General features: G+C 28.0%; 2 protein-coding genes across 2 annotated transcripts; one reads left to right on the plus strand and one right to left on the minus strand.

Annotated features, from left to right (window-relative positions):
* Nucleotides 1-1,502: 1,502 nt before the first annotated feature.
* Phum_PHUM614870 (voltage-gated potassium channel, putative) lies at nt 1,503-7,574 on the plus strand (the record flags this gene model as incomplete). The annotated part of the gene is made up of 12 exons (XM_002433088.1): nt 1,503-1,593; nt 1,685-1,811; nt 3,364-3,536; nt 3,616-3,756; nt 4,167-4,342; nt 4,422-4,524; nt 6,469-6,635; nt 6,791-6,907; nt 6,959-6,976; nt 7,043-7,199; nt 7,271-7,393; nt 7,470-7,574. Exons 1-12 carry the CDS (start codon nt 1,507-1,509, stop codon nt 7,572-7,574), a joined length of 1,494 nt encoding a protein of 497 aa, XP_002433133.1. The 5' UTR covers nt 1,503-1,506.
* A 3,860-nt stretch (nt 7,575-11,434) lies between these two features.
* On the minus strand, nt 11,435-14,555 carry Phum_PHUM614880 (uncharacterized protein; the record flags this gene model as incomplete). The annotated part of the gene is made up of 2 exons (XM_002433089.1): nt 11,435-14,303; nt 14,548-14,555. The coding sequence occupies 2 exons, from the start codon at nt 14,553-14,555 to the stop codon at nt 11,435-11,437; spliced, it is 2,877 nt and encodes a 958-aa protein (XP_002433134.1).
* Nucleotides 14,556-18,041: the final 3,486 nt, after the last annotated feature.

Here is an 18,041-nt window from a genome sequence, read left to right on the forward strand (position 1 = left end):
GAGAAAATTCTAGGGAAAAAATAATGTTTGTTTGTTTGTAATTAAATTTTTTCTTTTTTCATTTCTCCATTATTTATTTATTTATTATTATTATTATTATTATTATTATTATTATTTCTTTTGTTTTTTTATATTAATAATAATTTTGAAACAAATTAAAATGAAAAAGAATCAAAAATGATGATAATAATGAAAAAAGTAAAAAAGTTGAAACGACATTTTTTTTTTTTTACCGTTCATAAAAAAAAAGGTAACGCGATCGCACGGAAAATGAACAATTATTATTATTATTATTATTATTATTTTCTAAAACCACGACCGTTTCATTATTAATTTCTTATTAACTTCAAAAAAAAAAAAAAAAAAAAAAAAAAATCGATTTAATCGACTGATGAACGACAACGATAACAAATTTTTTTCTTTTTTTTTTTCTGGAAAAATGAATCCGGGGGGGAAAAGAAGGAAAGGAAGGAGGGAAAGGGGAGAAGAACAGGACAACAGGTAAAAGTAAGAGAGAGAGAGGATGAGAGATTTTTATTTCTTCTGTCACAATTTTTTATATCTGGAATTTTCGGTTTTTAAATTAAATTTTGAAATATTTACTTCACTTGTTATTTCGTCCCATAGGAGAAAAGATACGATTAGAATTTGTTTCCTTTTTTCCTTTTTTTTTTTTACGTTCTGGAAAAGTGGAAAAGAAAGAAAAAAAGAGAAAAAGTAAAAGGAAAATAATAAAACTCCACTATATCTTTCTCTCTATCTTTCTCTTTCTTTCTCACACCTGATTTTATATATATATAATTTAAAAAAACCTTTCGTGACTTTTTTTTTGTTCTCCAGGTTTTATTCTTCATCAAACACGTGTTTGGACATTAATAATAGTGTTTAAGTGAATGACGTCATTAATTTTCCTTAAATTTTCATTCCAGAATTTATTCCAGAATAATAAATAAAATTCCAAATTAATATTATTATTATTTAAAGATGAGGTCATTGTGTGTGAGTAATAAAAAGGGGAAAATTTTTTTCTTTTTTTTCTGTAACGGAAACGGTTTTGTTTTTCCGTTTTTTTTGTTGACCGGAAATGACGTAATAAATCGTTTATTTTTATTTTTTAATATAGATTTTAACATTTGAAAAAAAGAAAAAAAAATTTTTTGTGTGTGAATTTCAATAAAAAAAAAAAAAAAATTATTATCATTATATTATCGTGTTTTTTTTTTTTGAACCGGAAGCTTGAGGTCAGAATAACCGGAAACTTGATCGAAAGCATAAATCAAAAACCTTTAAATGACTGTATGAAATCAGAATCCAATTTTTTTTTTTTTAATCGGATCGGATGTGAATCGAAACTGAATATGGCGGAAACAACTGTCCTCGTGCTTTTTTTTACGTTGTTTGTTACCCCGAAAACAAACAAACAACAACGACAAAAAAAAATCATTTTATTATTATTATTATTATTATTATCATTTTTTTTTCGTTTTTTTTTCATGTTCCAGATTCATGGTTGTTTTAATTTGTTTAATATTTAGCGTCCTTTCAACAATCGACGGATATCAAGATTTTGCTAACGAAACATTATTTTGGATGGTGAGTTATTATTATTATTAATAGGCTTACTGTGTTGAAAAATAATAATAATAATAATGATAATTTGATGAAATAAATTATTTTTTTTTAGGAAATTTGTTTGGTTGTTTTTTTTGGAGTCGAATATGCTATAAGATTATGGTCGGCTGGTTGTCGGTCAAAGTATATGGGATGCGTTGGACGACTTCGATTTATTAGAAAACCCATTTGTATTATAGGTACGTGAATTTAAGCAGAAGACAAAAAATCTTTCTCTCTCTCTCTCTGTCCCCTTCTTTTGTTATTTCTTTTCTCATTGTCTCTCGTTCTCTTTTCTTCTCTTAGTCTTTCTCTCCCTCTCAGTGTGTGTCTCTTCCCCTTCTTTTGTTCTATCTCTCTTTCTTTTCCTCTCTCTTCTTCTTTTGATATTTTTCATTTCTTTGCCTTTTTTCTTTTGGTCTTTTTCATTCTTTTTTACTCTCTCTCTCTCTTTTTCTTCTTATTTTGTTTTTACTCTTCACTTTTCTTTCTTCTTTTTTTATTATTTCTCTTCTTCTTCTCTCCTTTTTTTTTGTTCTGTTTCCTTTCTTTCTCTCTCTCTCTCAGAGAGAGATCTGTCCGTGTCCCCTTCTTTTGTCCTTTCTTTTTTCTTTTCTCTTCTTTTCATACAGTTTCTCTCTCCCTCTGTGTGTGTGTCTCTTTCTCTCTCTCTTTTTCCCTTCTTTTGTTCTTTCTTTTCCCTCTCTCTTTCTCTCTTTTTCTATAAAAAAAGATTAAAAAAGAAAGCAACACAATCGATCGTGAACAAAAAATTTTTTCACGGGATTGCAAAAAAATTGTTTAAAAAAAATTATATTTTTCCTCTCGAAAAAAAAACTTTGCATCCGAGTTAATTCCAAAAAAAAAACAAAAAAAAAATTTCAGCCTTTTTTTTGTTTACGACAAAATAACAACAACAACAAACAAACCACCGAACCTTTGAGAAAATTCTTTTTTATTTTCGTTTGTTTAAAAAAAAAGAAAAAACCAAAAACGAAAACATGTTAAAACGTTAGGATTTCGTAAAATTTTTTTTACATTCAAAACATCTCGAACGTGTCATTAGATAAATACGTTTCTGAACGCACTTTAAAAAAAACGGTTAATCTCTTTTTTTTGTTTGTTTCAAACCGTTTGTCGCGGTAAAAAAAATTTTTAAACAATTAATTTATTTATAAAATGAAATAAAAAAAAAAAACAAAAATTTTTTCCATGTTTGTTGTTGTTGTTTTGTAATCAATCCTCATCCGAAATGCTTTTATACGTTTTCATTTTTTTTCTTTTTTTTGAAATTTTATATTTTTTTTGTCACAATAGATTATTATTATTATTATTATTATTATTATTATTATTATTATGTCATTTTTAATTTTCCATGTTTTTACAACTCAATGGAAACAAACATACAACAACAACAACAACAAAAAATGAAAACGTTTGTAAATTGATATTTTTGTTTTTTTTTTTTTTCACTTTTAAAAAACAATTTTTATTTTTTATTTTTAAATTTTTCCGCCAAAAATTTAATTAAAAAAAAAAAAATTTTTTTTTGATTGATTAAATTTTTTTTTAATATTTCTTTTGTGTAATAATAATAATCGAATTAGTCGACACAAAGGGTTTTTTGTTTTTTTTAAAACGTTTTTTACTTCCGGTTTTAATTTTCCAGATCGGGATTTTTCCAGCGCTGGAAAAAAAAATTATAATTGCGATTTTAAAATAAAATAAAATAATGATGCGTCATTTTTTCAGATTTGATCGTCGTCGTGGCATCAATCGTCGTATTATGCAGTTCAAACGGTCAAGTATTTGCAACATCCGCAATACGTGGCATAAGATTTTTACAAATACTTCGAATGTTACACGTGGATCGTCAGGGTGGAACATGGAGACTTTTGGGAAGCGTCGTTTTCATTCATCGACAGGTACGTGATAAAAAAAATTTTTTTTTTTTTCCTTTCGATCGTGGAATTAGAAACAATTAATTTTTTTTTCTTATCACAGGAATTGATAACGACTTTATACATAGGTTTTCTCGGTTTGATATTCAGCAGTTATTTTGTTTATTTGGCGGAAAAAGATGCGAAAGGTGAAAACGGAAGAACCGATTTTGAAAGTTATGCCGATGCACTTTGGTGGGGTGTGGTGAGTCAATTTTTTTTTTCTTCCTCCCCCTTTCCCCTCATTTTTAAGTACGAAGATTATTTCTTTTGCCACTTTTGTCATTTCCCTCCTCCTCCTCCCCGTATGTATTTTTTTATTTTCCCAATTGACTTCTTCGTCGTTTTTTTTTTTCATTTGTTCTTCCATTTTTTTTGTTAATATTTTAAAACGCTTTTAAAAAAAGGTTTTTTTTATTTCACATCCGGCTTTTCCGGTTATCCGATATTTCCCTTTTGCTTTCCCCTCTCTCTCACTCCCTTCCCCTCCCTCACTCCGGTTCTTCCCGGTTTTTTTTTTATAGTTGCCAGGGAAATCGTTTTTGCTAGGGTTTACTGCCTTTTCCGTTTTTTTTTTTTGTTCATCCTTCGAATTTTTCTTATCACACATTTCAGATAACAGTGACGACGATAGGTTACGGTGATGCAGTACCTCAAACATGGATGGGTAAAATCGTCGCATCTTGTTTTAGCGTTTTTGCAATTTCATTTTTCGCACTACCCGCTGGTATTTTAGGCTCGGGATTCGCATTAAAAGTCCAACAAAAACAAAGGCAAAAACATTTCAACAGGTAATATAATGAACAAAGGGGGAGGGCAGACAAAAAGGGAAAAAAGAAATTAAATTGTTTGTTTTTTTCTTTAATGAAGGCAAATACCCGCGGCGGCCATGTTGATACAATGTTTATGGAGATGTTATGCAGCCGATAAAGGTTTTAATAGTCACGCAACGTGGCACATATACGTCAAAGATGTCAATTCGCACACAAACAATCCAAATACTCCTTTGAGCAAAGTAAGTTTTTCCTTTTTTTCCTTTTTTTTTTTTTATACATTCTAGTGTGTATATACATATACATATACGCACATTCGATGATTGCCTTGTTGTTTGTTGTTTGCTCGCATGAATATTTCATATATTTATCGATTTTACACGTTTCGTTGAAAATTAACGGAATTATAAATTTTTTTTTTTTATTTATTAACATTAATGTTTGATTGTTAATAACGTATCACACACGAGCAAAATTATTATTATTATTCATTCATTCAATCATTCAAAATGATCCGATATGTATAAATACTTTTTCTTTTTAAACATTCGCCCGTTCGTTTGTTTTTTCGTATTTTTTTTTTTTTTACGTACTTGATTATTATTATCATCGCCGTTGTCGTCGTCGTCGTCGTTTTTTTTTTAACTGATATTTTTCCGTAGAAGTTTCCAGAAAATAAAAAACTGAAAAATGAAAAATTCATTTTAATTAAAAGTGAAAAAAAAAAAATTAAAAAAAATTCGAGAATTAAAAACTCTCTGACGAGATAATCAAACTTCCGCTCATTAAATCACACAAAAAAAAAATTATTATTATTATCATCATCATCATAATCATCATCATTATTACCATTATTATCATCGTTCATTTTTTTAAATACCACGTGATTTAATTCGACTGGAAAAATAGTTTAAAAAACTTTTCGTGATTTATTCATTTTTTCATATATATTTTTTTTTTTTGTATTTTGTCGTGGAACTAGAAAGAAACTTTAAACGTCATCATTATCATCGTTCATTTTTTTAAATACACCACGTGATTTAATTCGAATGGAAAAATAGTTTTAAAAAAAAAATTTTAGTAATTCATTCATTTTTCCATATATTTTTTTTTTTGTATTTTATCGTGGAACTAGAAAGAAACTTTAAACGTGATCGATATTCTTGCCATGGTGTGTGTGTGTGCGTGCGTATGAAATCTTCGTAAGTTTTTAGGTTTTTTTATTTTAACAGGAAATCGATTCTCGTGACGACGATTAATACTGAATGATTTATTTTATTTCGTGTGCTTTAGCAAAAAAAAAAAAGGCTTAACAAAATTCCGCGTAATCCTTTTTTTTGTCGGAATTATCCTTTTGTTAAAATCTCAACCGTAGCAAAAAAAAATTGTATAAAACATACCCGATGGGAAAATAAAAAGAGAAAAAAAAACACGAGGGACGGTCACGCCATTAATTTAATTATTCAAAAAAAAATGTCACGTCACGTCAAATTATCGTTTAAACCTACAACTGACTGACTGACTGACTAATTCTCTCGTACGAATTACTAACACATTTTTTTTTTTAATATTTTCGGTCTTTTCGATTTTAAATTTCCCTCCAAAAAAGCAAAAAAAAAAAAAAAAACAGTCGTGGAATTAGTTAATTATTTATTAACGATCGTGTTTAATTGTTAACGGTTTTTATGACGAAAAGTCGTTTTTATAAAAAATTTTCTTTCCGGAACGAAATAAATTTAATATTAACGTAAGAAAAACTATTCGTGGGTAAAAAAATAAATTAAACAGTAAATCTTCTTAGATTGAGATAAAATAAAAGAAAACCGTAAGTAAACGGATAAGCATGTAAAAAAAAGATCACGATGGCAAATCATTTAACGAGTTTTTCGTTATTTTTTTATTTTTTTGAATTTTTTTCTCCATTTTTCCACCGCCTTCTTTTTTTCGAAAATAATTTTTTGGCGCGCGCGGTAAGAGTAAAAAAAAAAAAAATATTGAAAGGAAAAGAAAAAGTATTTTATCGGAAAGGCATCAGTTTTTTTTTTATTGTTTTTTTTTTTTTGCTCGATAATAAAAAAGATTGTTTGGTGTTCAGTGTGCTTAACGGTTAATTTTGTATGGTATCTCAGTCCTTGATCATGCAGGTCGCAAAAAAAGCATCCGTACTAAAAAGAAGAAAATCAAAGAATCGAATGGAAGCGCCGAGTTCAATTCAAAATCAAAGCACAAACGGTAGTAACGCGGAAAGAGTCGAAACGGAAGGAGATGTCGTTTTCTACATGGAAGAACCCAAAGCGGGAACACCCAACAGGTAGAAAACAACCGGACAAACAAACAAACAAACAAACAATAACACAAATGAAAATGTTTTTCCTTTTTTTTTTTTTGTTTTTTTTTCTGTTTTTCTTTTCGTTCGCACGGCGATCAAGTGATTTTTATGCTTTTTTTCTTGATTTTTGTATTCAGAGTGAGAAGAGAAGGTGGTAGAGGAAGCCTTTTTACTAGTCAAGCGAGTAGCGTGACGGAAGCACCGAGTGACGATATGGACATAGATTATCAAGAGGAACCACAAAGAGTGACACAGTGAGAAAATAATAATAATAATAATAATAATTTTTAATGTTTTTACCAAAGGGTGAAAAAAGAAAGAGAGTAATGATAATGATGATGATGATTTTTCATGGTTTTTTTTTTTTTTTCTCGGGGGGATGGTCGCAGGTTGACAGAAGCTCATAGAAACGCGATACGTGCCATTAGAAAAATAAAATATTTTGTCGCGAGAAGAAAATTTCAACAGGCACGAAAACCTTACGACGTTCGTGACGTCATAGAACAATACAGTCAGGGACATTTAAACATGATGGTGCGAATAAAGGTACGTTGCAATATCCGGGGGGGTTTCTTTTCTGCAAACGAATGAATGAATCATTATTTTACCTTTTTTAGGAACTTCAACGTAGGCTGGATCAAACTCTTGGAAAACCTGGAAGTTACCTGGCAGGCATCGACAGATCTGGAAATGTTAAACCCATGACGATCGGTGCCAGATTGTACCGGGTCGAACAACAGGTATGAGATCGGGTAGTTTGGATACGTGATAGATTGATACCTTTAATCGAATTTTTTTTTTCTTTGTCTTTTTCAGCTTTTCCTCCTGGACAAAAAAATGGATCAACTTTGCTACGTGTTGAACGCGTTTGCACAAAAGCAAAAAATTCCAATGGTTAAATCATTAGAAGATGATGTTTAGCTTATGACGGATAAAAAAACTTGTCGATTCCCCAAACAAACACCAAAAACACCGTCTGGAACCTGGCGTGTATCGTTCGTTTGTTTGTTTATTTTTTAACGTTTTTTGTTTTGTTTTTGTTTTGTCATCATCACGTGACTGTGTACAACGTTTTGATAATGATGATAATGAAAAGAATGCGTTTGATTGCGTCGATTCGTTTTCTAATAAAAAAAAAAAAAAACTCTTTCTTACTTTTATGTACATTATTTTAATTTTTTTTTTAAATTCGTTTTTAATTAATAATAATAATACTATAGAGTGTTAAGTAATAATAATAATAATAAATTTTATTTTTTACGATTTTAACGTTATGATAGCAGAAGCTTTTTTTTTCATTTTTTTTTATTCGTTTTTTTAAGTTTTTTTTACGGTGCGTATTTTTTAAGTTTTTTTACAATTTTTTTGTTTTTCCATTAATTTTAAGTTTTCTTTTATTTTTTTTTTGTTTATAATTTTAATTATTATTATTATCGTTTTATTTTTTATTATTTGTTTAATAAAAGAAATTTTTGTTTGTCGAAATAAAAAAAAAAAAAGTTTTTGTTTGTTTATTTTTGTTTTTTTTTTTAGTTTTTTTTCCGTTATTATTAATATTTGCGAGGGGTTTTTGTTTTCGTTTCGTGTCACAAACGCATTCTATTGACACGCTTTTTAAATAATAATAATAAAACATTATTAATCAACGAATAATAATAATAATAAATGAAGAAAAAAAAAATTGTAAAAATATTTTTTTTTGTAGTTAGGAGTAGTCAAAAAAAAAAATTTAATCGTTGTAAATAATTTTAATATTTTTAATCTTTGAAATTTTTCTTTTTTTTTTCGTAATTTTAAATTGTTTGTTTTGTTTGTTTGTTTGTTTTGTTGTTTGTTTGAGGTCAATTTAAAAATTTTATTATTCGAAAAAGTTATAAATGACAACGTGGTTTTGAGGTTATGAGAAAAACGAAAAAAAAAAAAAATTAGTGCCAATTTGTTTGTTTGCCCACCACCCTCCTTTTCTCCCCTCCTTCCTACACCCTTCTCCCTTTCTACCCTCCTCTCTTCTCCCCTCCTTTCCCCTTCCTCGTTATTATTTTATTAGATTTGTACTCTTAAGCAATAATTAAAAATATGCCTCGATTTCTTCCCTCCTCTTGTTTGTTTGTTTGTAAATTGAAAATTTTTTCCTTACTATTATTTTCATCTCTCTCTCTCTCTCTCTCTTTCTCGCTTTTCTCATATCATCTCTCTCTCTCTCTCTCGTCGGTGATTTGTTATCGTTATCATCGTAATCGTTCGAGCTGGTCCGGGACCATATGAAACACTAAACAAAAAATATTTTCTAACAAATGTTTCGGTTTAAAAATCAAACGAAAAAAAAAAAAAAAGAAAGTGCTCTTAATAAAAAAAAAAATTTCGTCTTTTTCTGTTTCTCCCCCCCCCTTTCCCTCTCATTTCCTCTCCCCTTCCACCTCCCCCTCACCCGTCCACTCACGAATCCTCATGTGATATCAAAGAAAGATATTTTGGGTCCAAAATCGTTATCAGGAATTTCTTCGTTTCGACCAAAAATTTTTTTTCTTTTTTTCTGTTTTTTTCTATATTTTTATTTTTATTATTACATGAAATTTTATTTTAATAATTTTAATAAGAATTTCACGTTTAAATAAATAAATAAATAAAACTTATTAATCATTATGAATAATAATAATAATAATAATAATAATAATAATAATGCCTTCGACGTAAACTTTTTTTTCTCTTAATAAATAATTAATTTCATTTAAAAAATTATTAATAATTAATAATAATAATAATAATTTTTTTATCTATTTGCCTTTTATTAAATATCACAAATAATTAATAAATAAATAAATAAATAAAATAAATATATTTTTTTGTAAAAAAATTCTTGTTTTTCGATTAATTATATAAAGAAAAATTAATAATGATAATAAATAATAAATTTTGTAGAGAGCTCGTTTAAGTTTGTTGTTAAATGTCCGGAAAATTTTTTTTTTCTTTTATCTATTTCGATAGATAAATAAAAGAGAGAGACAAAGAGAGGGAGAGGGGAATAAAACGAGAGATGGTTAGAAAGAGAGAGACAGAGAGAGAGAGAGAGAAATAAAGAGAGATGATAAATGTTTTTAACGAAAAAAAAAAGAGGGAAAATCTCTTGAAACGAAACGATTTAATAATAATAATAATTAATATTTTAAATAAATCTATAAATATATATATATAAATAAGTAATAATAATAATAATAATAACAATAATAATTTTTAAAAGGAAAACAAAAAAAAGTTAATAATAAATCGCTTTATTTATTGCCTGTAACTCTTGTGCCTATCTCTTAGCTTTAAGTAGTAGATCCTTATTAATTAATTACATAGATGATTAATAAATTAGAAGGATTATTTATTTATTTATTAAACTTGTATATCATCAATAACATTGTGTATTTTTTTTTTGTTTTTTTATTAATAATAATAATAATAAATAAATAAAGAATCGCCGATGAATCGGTTGTTTAAAAAAAAAAAAAATTTTAACATTTTTCGCAATACTTGAATGAAAAGCATATATAAATTTTTTCAGGAGCTTATAATTAAAAAAATTTTATTTGTTTAAAATTCTATCGTTTTCATAACTCGATGATGATAATTATTAATTAATAATATGTTATTATTATGTATGTTTATTTATTTATTTATTTACTTATTAATCATTCGATTGGAATTAATATTTAAATTAAAATCTTTTTGCTCCTCATTCGAGTTACACATAAAAATTTATTTATTTATTCGTTTATTTATTTTTTGTAAAATATCACCTGCCTTCTTTCTTCTGTGATTATCATTATTATCATAACAACTACTATTTACTCTAAACTAATAAATAAATAAATAAATAAACAAAAAAAATTATTACTACTATTAATTAATACTAATTATTTTTTAAATTTATTTTTTATTAAAAACGAATTTTTAATTTTTATTTATTTAAAAATTTTTTTGTAATATAAATAAATTTGTATTTAATAAAATTTAATGTAAATATTATTATTAAAAATTTCTAAATATATTATAAAAATATATATATTAAAATGATGATGATGATAATAATAATAATAATGCGTTAAAATAACATTTAAATTTTAAGCACAATAAAAAGAATATTTTTTTTTCTTTCTATTTTTCTTTATTTATTTATTTAAAAAAAAAAACTATTAATAATAATTTTATTTGATTTTAGTGCCTGATTAATAATAAATTATTGTTATTATTATGTATAAATAAAATTTTAATAAAAAAAAAAATTCAGGCATATAAATAAATAAATATTTTGTAAATATATATATACATCTTCTCGTTTCTTCTGTTTTATTTTTTTCTTTCTTTTTTCTATAGTAAATATCATTATTATTATTAATTATTATTATTATCATCAACGTTACTTATTAATTCGAACGAAAAAATATAAAAAATTTCTGTTTGATTTTTATTTAACAAAAAAAATAAATAATTAATAATAATTAATTTAATTTGTTTTGTTTTGTTTTTTGATTGCAGGTTTAAAAAAAAAAAAAAGTGGAAGCAGAAACGAAAATCGTGTCATCAGAATTCTTAAAAAAAAGAGTGTATGAGGATAGTAAAAAACGTTAAAAAAGAAAATTTTATTTTTTTTCGTTTTTATTTAAAATATATAAGATTTTATTAAATAATACAAAAGAAAAATAAAAAGCAGAAGAAAAAAAAATTCAAAGGAAAGAAAAAGGGGGGAAGGGGGAGGGGAGGAAAACAATAACAAAGTTAAAAAAAAAAAATTTTTTTTATTTTAATTTATCATCCGTTTCCGGATCCGTCGAATCGATTCTAACACTCGTTTCCGGTATATCGAGTATCATGTCTCTATTATCGACTCCGGCATCGACGCTAAGATTTCTTACATTTCCGGGTAAATAATCTTTCCAACTTCTGAACAGGTACCTCGTGAATTTTCTCAATTGTCTGAACTTACAATAAGTTGCACCCTCGGCGGATTCAAGTTGTTGCGTTTGTATGAGAAAACCTTTTTCTTTAAAAGTTTGTTCGAGTTTTTCTCTCGCCAACGATTTTCTCGTTTTACGAAATTTTTTATTTCTATTTAAATTTTCGTCAATTTTTGACGTCATACTTCCGGTTGTATCATCGTGAATTTTAAAATTATCAAAATAACTTTGTGGTAAATTTCTAAAATCGAAACCTTCACCGCCGGATTGATCCGATGAATTACCATCATCTCTGGTTATGTCTTCCGGAAACATGGTCACTTCCGCTGATTCGCATTTTGGCGCCAATAAATGCTCTCTTAAAGTTCGATAAGGCGGCGTCGTTGCCGTCGTCGTCGTCGTCGTCGTCACATCCGATCCCCTCCTTTCCAATCCGTATTTTTTAGATTTTATTTTTAATTTTGTTTTTTGTTCCGATGATTGTTTAGGTATTGATACCTGTATCGGAAAATCGGGATCGAAAAATCCCGAATGACCGATTTCTTCCGGGATTTTTTCACCGCTTCCCAATGCTGATGCCGTTAAAAAAACTCCCGATGGTGAACATCCTGTATTTTCCTGACACTGTTGTAAACTTTCCCTGGGAAAATATTCGTAGCCTCTCATTGATTTATCTCCCGTACCTGAATAATACCGGAAATTACCACCGGAATCAACGCTCAACATTTTTTTTTCTTGCAAAGAAGGTTTCGCACCACCGGTAAATTTAAATTTGCATATGCTAACTTCCGTCGTGGGATTAGTCGTACTTTCCGAAGGTACTGGTGGAATGAATATTGCCGAACGTTTTCTTTTTGTTAAAACGTTTGATGATTTTGAACCGTTACCACCACCGGCACCACCACCACCACTGCCACCATTACCACCATTACTCGTCGATGACATTCTTTTTAATTGAGTTCTGTGTCCTTCAACTTTACTTTTAGAATTTTTACGATTTTGTTCCCGATTCAAAGATGACGACGACGACGAACACGTATCGATTTTAATGGAATTCGATGATGATGCAACGTCATCAATTTTTCTATTACACAATAAAGATGGCGACACGTTAGGAAGGAAAAAATTACTACCCGGCCATAATAAAATCGGACTAGAATCCTCAGTCGAATTTTGTTTTTCAAATTTTGTTTTCATTTCTGATTTTTTCGTTAGACTCATTTGATCATCCAGACTTAAAAATGTGTCGTCATCTGATGACTCTCTTAATTCTGTCGTGACCAAATTAAACGGTGCCAAATCATCTTCTTCTTCATCATCTTCACCATCACCATCGCCATCGCCATCATCATCTCCTTCTTCTTCTTCTTCGTTTTCATCCGTCGTTTCTATATCCGAATCGCTTTTATCCGTTGTTGTTTGTATTATAACATCCGGATTAGGATCATCATCAATTTCCGTTTTTATAATAAATCTCGTTTCCGTTTCTTTTTGATGTTTCGTTTCGTAAATGTTGCCATGTTTTCTCGACAATTTAATTTTCAACGATTCCAAATCTCTTATGCATAAATTTAACGGTTCTTCATTTTCCAAATTTATTTTATCATCTTTATCAATCCCTCCTTCTCCACCATCTCCTCCATCTTCTTTGGCAAGATAATTTTTTTTTATTTTTAACCCCTGAGTCAGTCTCTTTTCTAACAAAGAATTAATTATACGATTTTGAACTTCCGCGTGATTAATTAAACCGGATACGGTTGGCAAAACATTTTCGGAACTCGCTCCTACTCCGTTATCAAAAGATCCTTTGGTTTTATTATGACTAGAAGTTAAATGACATTTATTTATATCCGGTCGCCATTTTATTTCTTTTTTCAACAACGTTTCGTCAACCATTTCCGTAACGTTTTGTTTTTCCGGTGCACCCGGAAAAACTTGACCGTAATTTTTATATATCAAATGACATATATCCGCTTTTTTAGGTTTTCTACCCCTTCTCGGTTTAATACCATCCAGGGTGATTTCACCCATATAGGGTAAATCCGAATAATTCATTATTTTACCGCTAGATGGTATTGAATATGATTTTTGCCTTTCTTCCGTTTTAACACTTTTCAATTTGTTAAATTGCGTTAGAGAATTTTTAACGGTCGTATATTTTTTCTCTTTTTCATCCACTCTATTTATTTCGATTTGATTCGTTAGTAAATTTTCCAAGAAAACTTTATTCTGTGACACGTCCACGTTTAAATTCGGTATACCGGATAAAGTTGTTCGAAATATCGTTTCCGGTGACACGCGAGATTGTATCAACACTTCCGGTGATGGTGATTTCTTATTATTATTATCATTAAAACAATTAACGACGGACGTGATTGTTGTTGATTTTTTCAGTCTTTCCACGTCTTTTTCTTCTTTTTCTTTTTCTTTTCCTTCTTCTTCTTCTCTCTTGATAACATTATCCATATTTAAAACGGCCGTCACTTCCCGATATTTCACCGTATCATTATTATTATTATTATTTTTATTACACTCTTTTCTTGTTTTTTTATTTTCACTTTTATTAATTTTATTATTATTATTATTGTTTTTATTTGTTTCCGTTTGTTTTATTATTCTTTTTCTTTCTTGTTGTTTGTAGTGTCTGAGATATTCCGGAGGTAACGCCTGATGATGAAATTTAAGCTTCCACCTTGATTTTCTCCTATTTCTAATAAATTATAAAGTTTATTATTATTATTATTATTCGAGGGTATAAAACGTAAGTATAATAATAATAATAATTAATTACCTTATCGGTGTTCTATTGGATTTTAATAAAATTTTTTGTTTTTTATTCGTTAGACTAGATGAAGTACCAACTTTTCTTTCCCTAAATTTCAAAAATTGAAAAAATTAATTAATAATAATTATAAATGACATCATTTCCGGTTATAATTTTAACCTCTACTCACTGTATCATCAATCGATTATTGATTTCATCATCATCATCATCGTTATCATTATCATCATCATCATCATTAATATTATTATTAAAAAAATGATCGTTTCCATCCATTGATGATAAAAATTTAATACGTTTTCCCGTGTAAATAATATTATTATCATCAATTTTTGTACATTTCCGTTTATCTTCGTCGAGTGATATCGAGTATTTCCGTTTCCTGTTAAGTAATTTTTTTTCTTTCGGGACCACCCTAGCCCTGTCTAGGATCGCGTCTAAGATGACAGTCATGACGTAAAAAATTTTTTTCCTTTCATTGGATGAGATTTAATTTGATAACCGCCCGGGTATTTATTTTTATCAATCATTCATGACCCCGATGAATTTCTCTTGAACTTTGAACCTGAAAATAATAATAATAATAATAATAACCTTACGTTCTTTTTTTTTAATTTAAAAAAATTAATTTTCTACGTTAATTGGAAACGAAAAATAAAATTAACAACGTCGTAAACAAAATAAATGAGATTAATAATAATAATAATAATAATAATAATAATAATATTCGCACTCACACACCTTCAATAATAATAATAATAATGATTTTATTATATAAAAAAATTTTTTTAAAAAACCTGAACCAGTTATAGAATCCTCACCGAGAGGTCGACACACGCGCACACGCACACAATTCTACCCACGCAACCTGACGTTGCAGAATTTTTTTCTTTTTTTTTATCCTGATGAAATTTTTGGGGTCACCGATTTGACCTTTTACTTTTTTATCAATGAATCTGTTATCAGTATTAAAAACAATGGTAAAATCTTCCTCGAGTTATAAACTGGAAATTCTTCGAGTTTGATTTTGAATGAATGAAATCGAGCGAGCGCGCGCGCGTTTTGAACATTTTCTCTATGACTATTTTCCTCTATGATTTTTTTTTTTTTCATATAGATTATAAATTATAGTTTTGTGTTCGTGTGTGTGTGTGTGTGCGTGCGCGAGTTATAAATGCTTTCATTTAAATCAATTCCTAATTTAGACGTTGGTTGGGCTTGTGTGGATTTTCTATCTGAACAGGTGCCACGACTGTCAAGATAGATGATCATTTCACACCGTCAAGTGGGCGTAATCCAATTTTAACAAAATCATCATCATCATCATCATCATTATCATTATCATTTCACACTCTTAAATTTTTATTTTATTTTTAGGGCGATAATATTTTTGTAGAAGAAGACCGGATGTTTTCTCGAAAGAGAAGGAAGGAAAAGAAGGGAGAGAAAAAAATATATGTAAAATATCATATACTCAAAACGGAAGTGATGAAAATAATGATGATGATAACAGGTTGGAAACTGTAAATTTTCACGATGATAATAATAATAAAAGATGAATGAAAAAATAAGCGTAAGGGGTATGAGAGTAAAAAATGGGGTTAAAAGAGATTACAAAATAATTTTTTTTTTTTGGGGGGGGGTGGATGGTATGATTTAAATTTTTTTCTGTTTGTTTGGTTGTTTGTTTGTTTGATGATGTTGTTATAATTGTACAAACTCACGTGTTTTGTTTAAATTTTAATTTATTAAATTTATAATTTAATTGAGAAAAAAAATTAAAAAAATTACAAACCATCGATTGTTTTGAACGTAGAAAAAAAAAAAAAGAAAAATTTTTTTTGTTTGTTCGTTTGTTTGTTTGTTTTACTTACAAAAAAAAATATTCCACCATTTTAGTAAAAAATTACACATCCATCACCTAAAAAATAAAATCACAAAATTGTTTTTTTTTTTTTTTTTTTTTTTTTTAAACTTTGATTTTTCACCGATACGAAAACAAATTTTTTTTTCCAACTACGACAAACGCGAAAATTATAATAATAATAATTATTATTATTATTCTTATTACATGTACGTATATACTTTTATTAAATTAAATTAAAACAAATACAACCGAATCGAAACAAAAAAAAAATTAGAAAAAAAAACGCGTTGTATTTTAAACATGAGTATTTTTTTTTTTTTTTAATAATAATATGTGCGTGCGTGTGCGTATTTACGTGTATACTAATGTGTGTGTGTGTGTTTGTTTGTTTTTTTGTGTAAAATGTGTAACACAAAACTTTTCGGAACTGCCAATTTTGGAAAAGACGGTGGTGTGTATTTTCGAGACGGAACGTAAGCCAATCACGGGCGAAATCCCCAATGTGTGTGTGTGTGTGTGTGTATAAATAAAATATCTCTCCTACAGAATTACAATATCTAATTTTAACTCTTTAGAAAGCTCTCGACGAATGCATTCTTTTACAACTTTTTTTTTTTTTGGCTTCCGTTTAATAAGAATAACAACTTTAAGGCTTTTTTTTCATATTATTATTATTATTCGATCGTACCATATAAAGAAATATACGTTAATTTTATTTTTAAAAATAAAAAAAATTTTTTTTTTGCTCGTGCTTGCGTATATGACCATTTAAAGGTCAAGGAAAATAAAGAAAAAAAAACTAACTCGAATATTCGGATTCGATCCACCGACCCTCGAAATCCTTTCTCGGTAACGTTTTTTCATCGCCTTCTTTTAAAAAACCTTATTTCTTCTTTTGTCTGCTTCCACGTTCTTTTTAAATTTGATTCGTAGCATCAGACGACGATATTTTTCCTGTTTTAAGTTGTAATAATAATAATAATATTTTTATTTTTTATTTTTTTAATGACTCAATATCGAAATATGATATCGATACGGCGTAAAAAATATATTAATATATATTATTATTATTATCATCGTCGTCGTCGGAAAAGAGCATTTTTCAATTTCCAAATCTGGAAAATTACGAGCGTCGTCTGCTATTATTTTTTTAAATAAATTTAAATTCCCCCCGAAAAAAAAAACTGTAGAAGAAGAAAATATTCGTTGGATAAATTTAGAAAATTCGAAAAAAAAAATTTTTTTTTTGTATTCCTTAAAAGGCGGCCATTGGGGAGAGAGAGAAAGAGAGAGAGAGAGAGAGAAAGATTTGATGTGAGAGGGTCCAGAGAGGAAGATTTACAAAAAAATTTTTTTTTTTTTATTTTTTTATTTTGATTCTGATGAGTTGCTTTTATTTTTCGCTTTTCGTTTCGTCAGTTTTATTATTATTATTATTATCATTATCATTATTATTATTAGTTTTTTTTTTTTTAATAAGATTTCCTTTGATGCTTTCGAACCGGTATTAAATATTTTTTTGGCAATGACCCTTTTTTTTTTTTAAATCTAAGTGGTAGCAGACAAAGTTTATCGTTTATTCACTTGCTTCACTCTCTCTCTCTCTCTCTCTCTCTCTCTCTCTCTCTCTCTCTTTTTCTCACTGTCTGATTCGATTCTATATCAACAGCCCGCCATATTTTTTTTTTAACCATCAAAAAATCTTTAAGGCCCCCCAAATTACTTCTGATACTTTTCTTTTGTAAAGCATTCGAGTACTTGATGTAATAATAATAATAATTACGTCACGAATTAAAAAA

The sequence above is a fragment of the Pediculus humanus genome, genomic scaffold, assembly GCF_000006295.1.
Source record: "Pediculus humanus corporis 1103172108322 genomic scaffold, whole genome shotgun sequence".
In the NCBI taxonomy this organism is placed as follows: Eukaryota; Metazoa; Arthropoda; class Insecta; order Psocodea; family Pediculidae; genus Pediculus; species Pediculus humanus.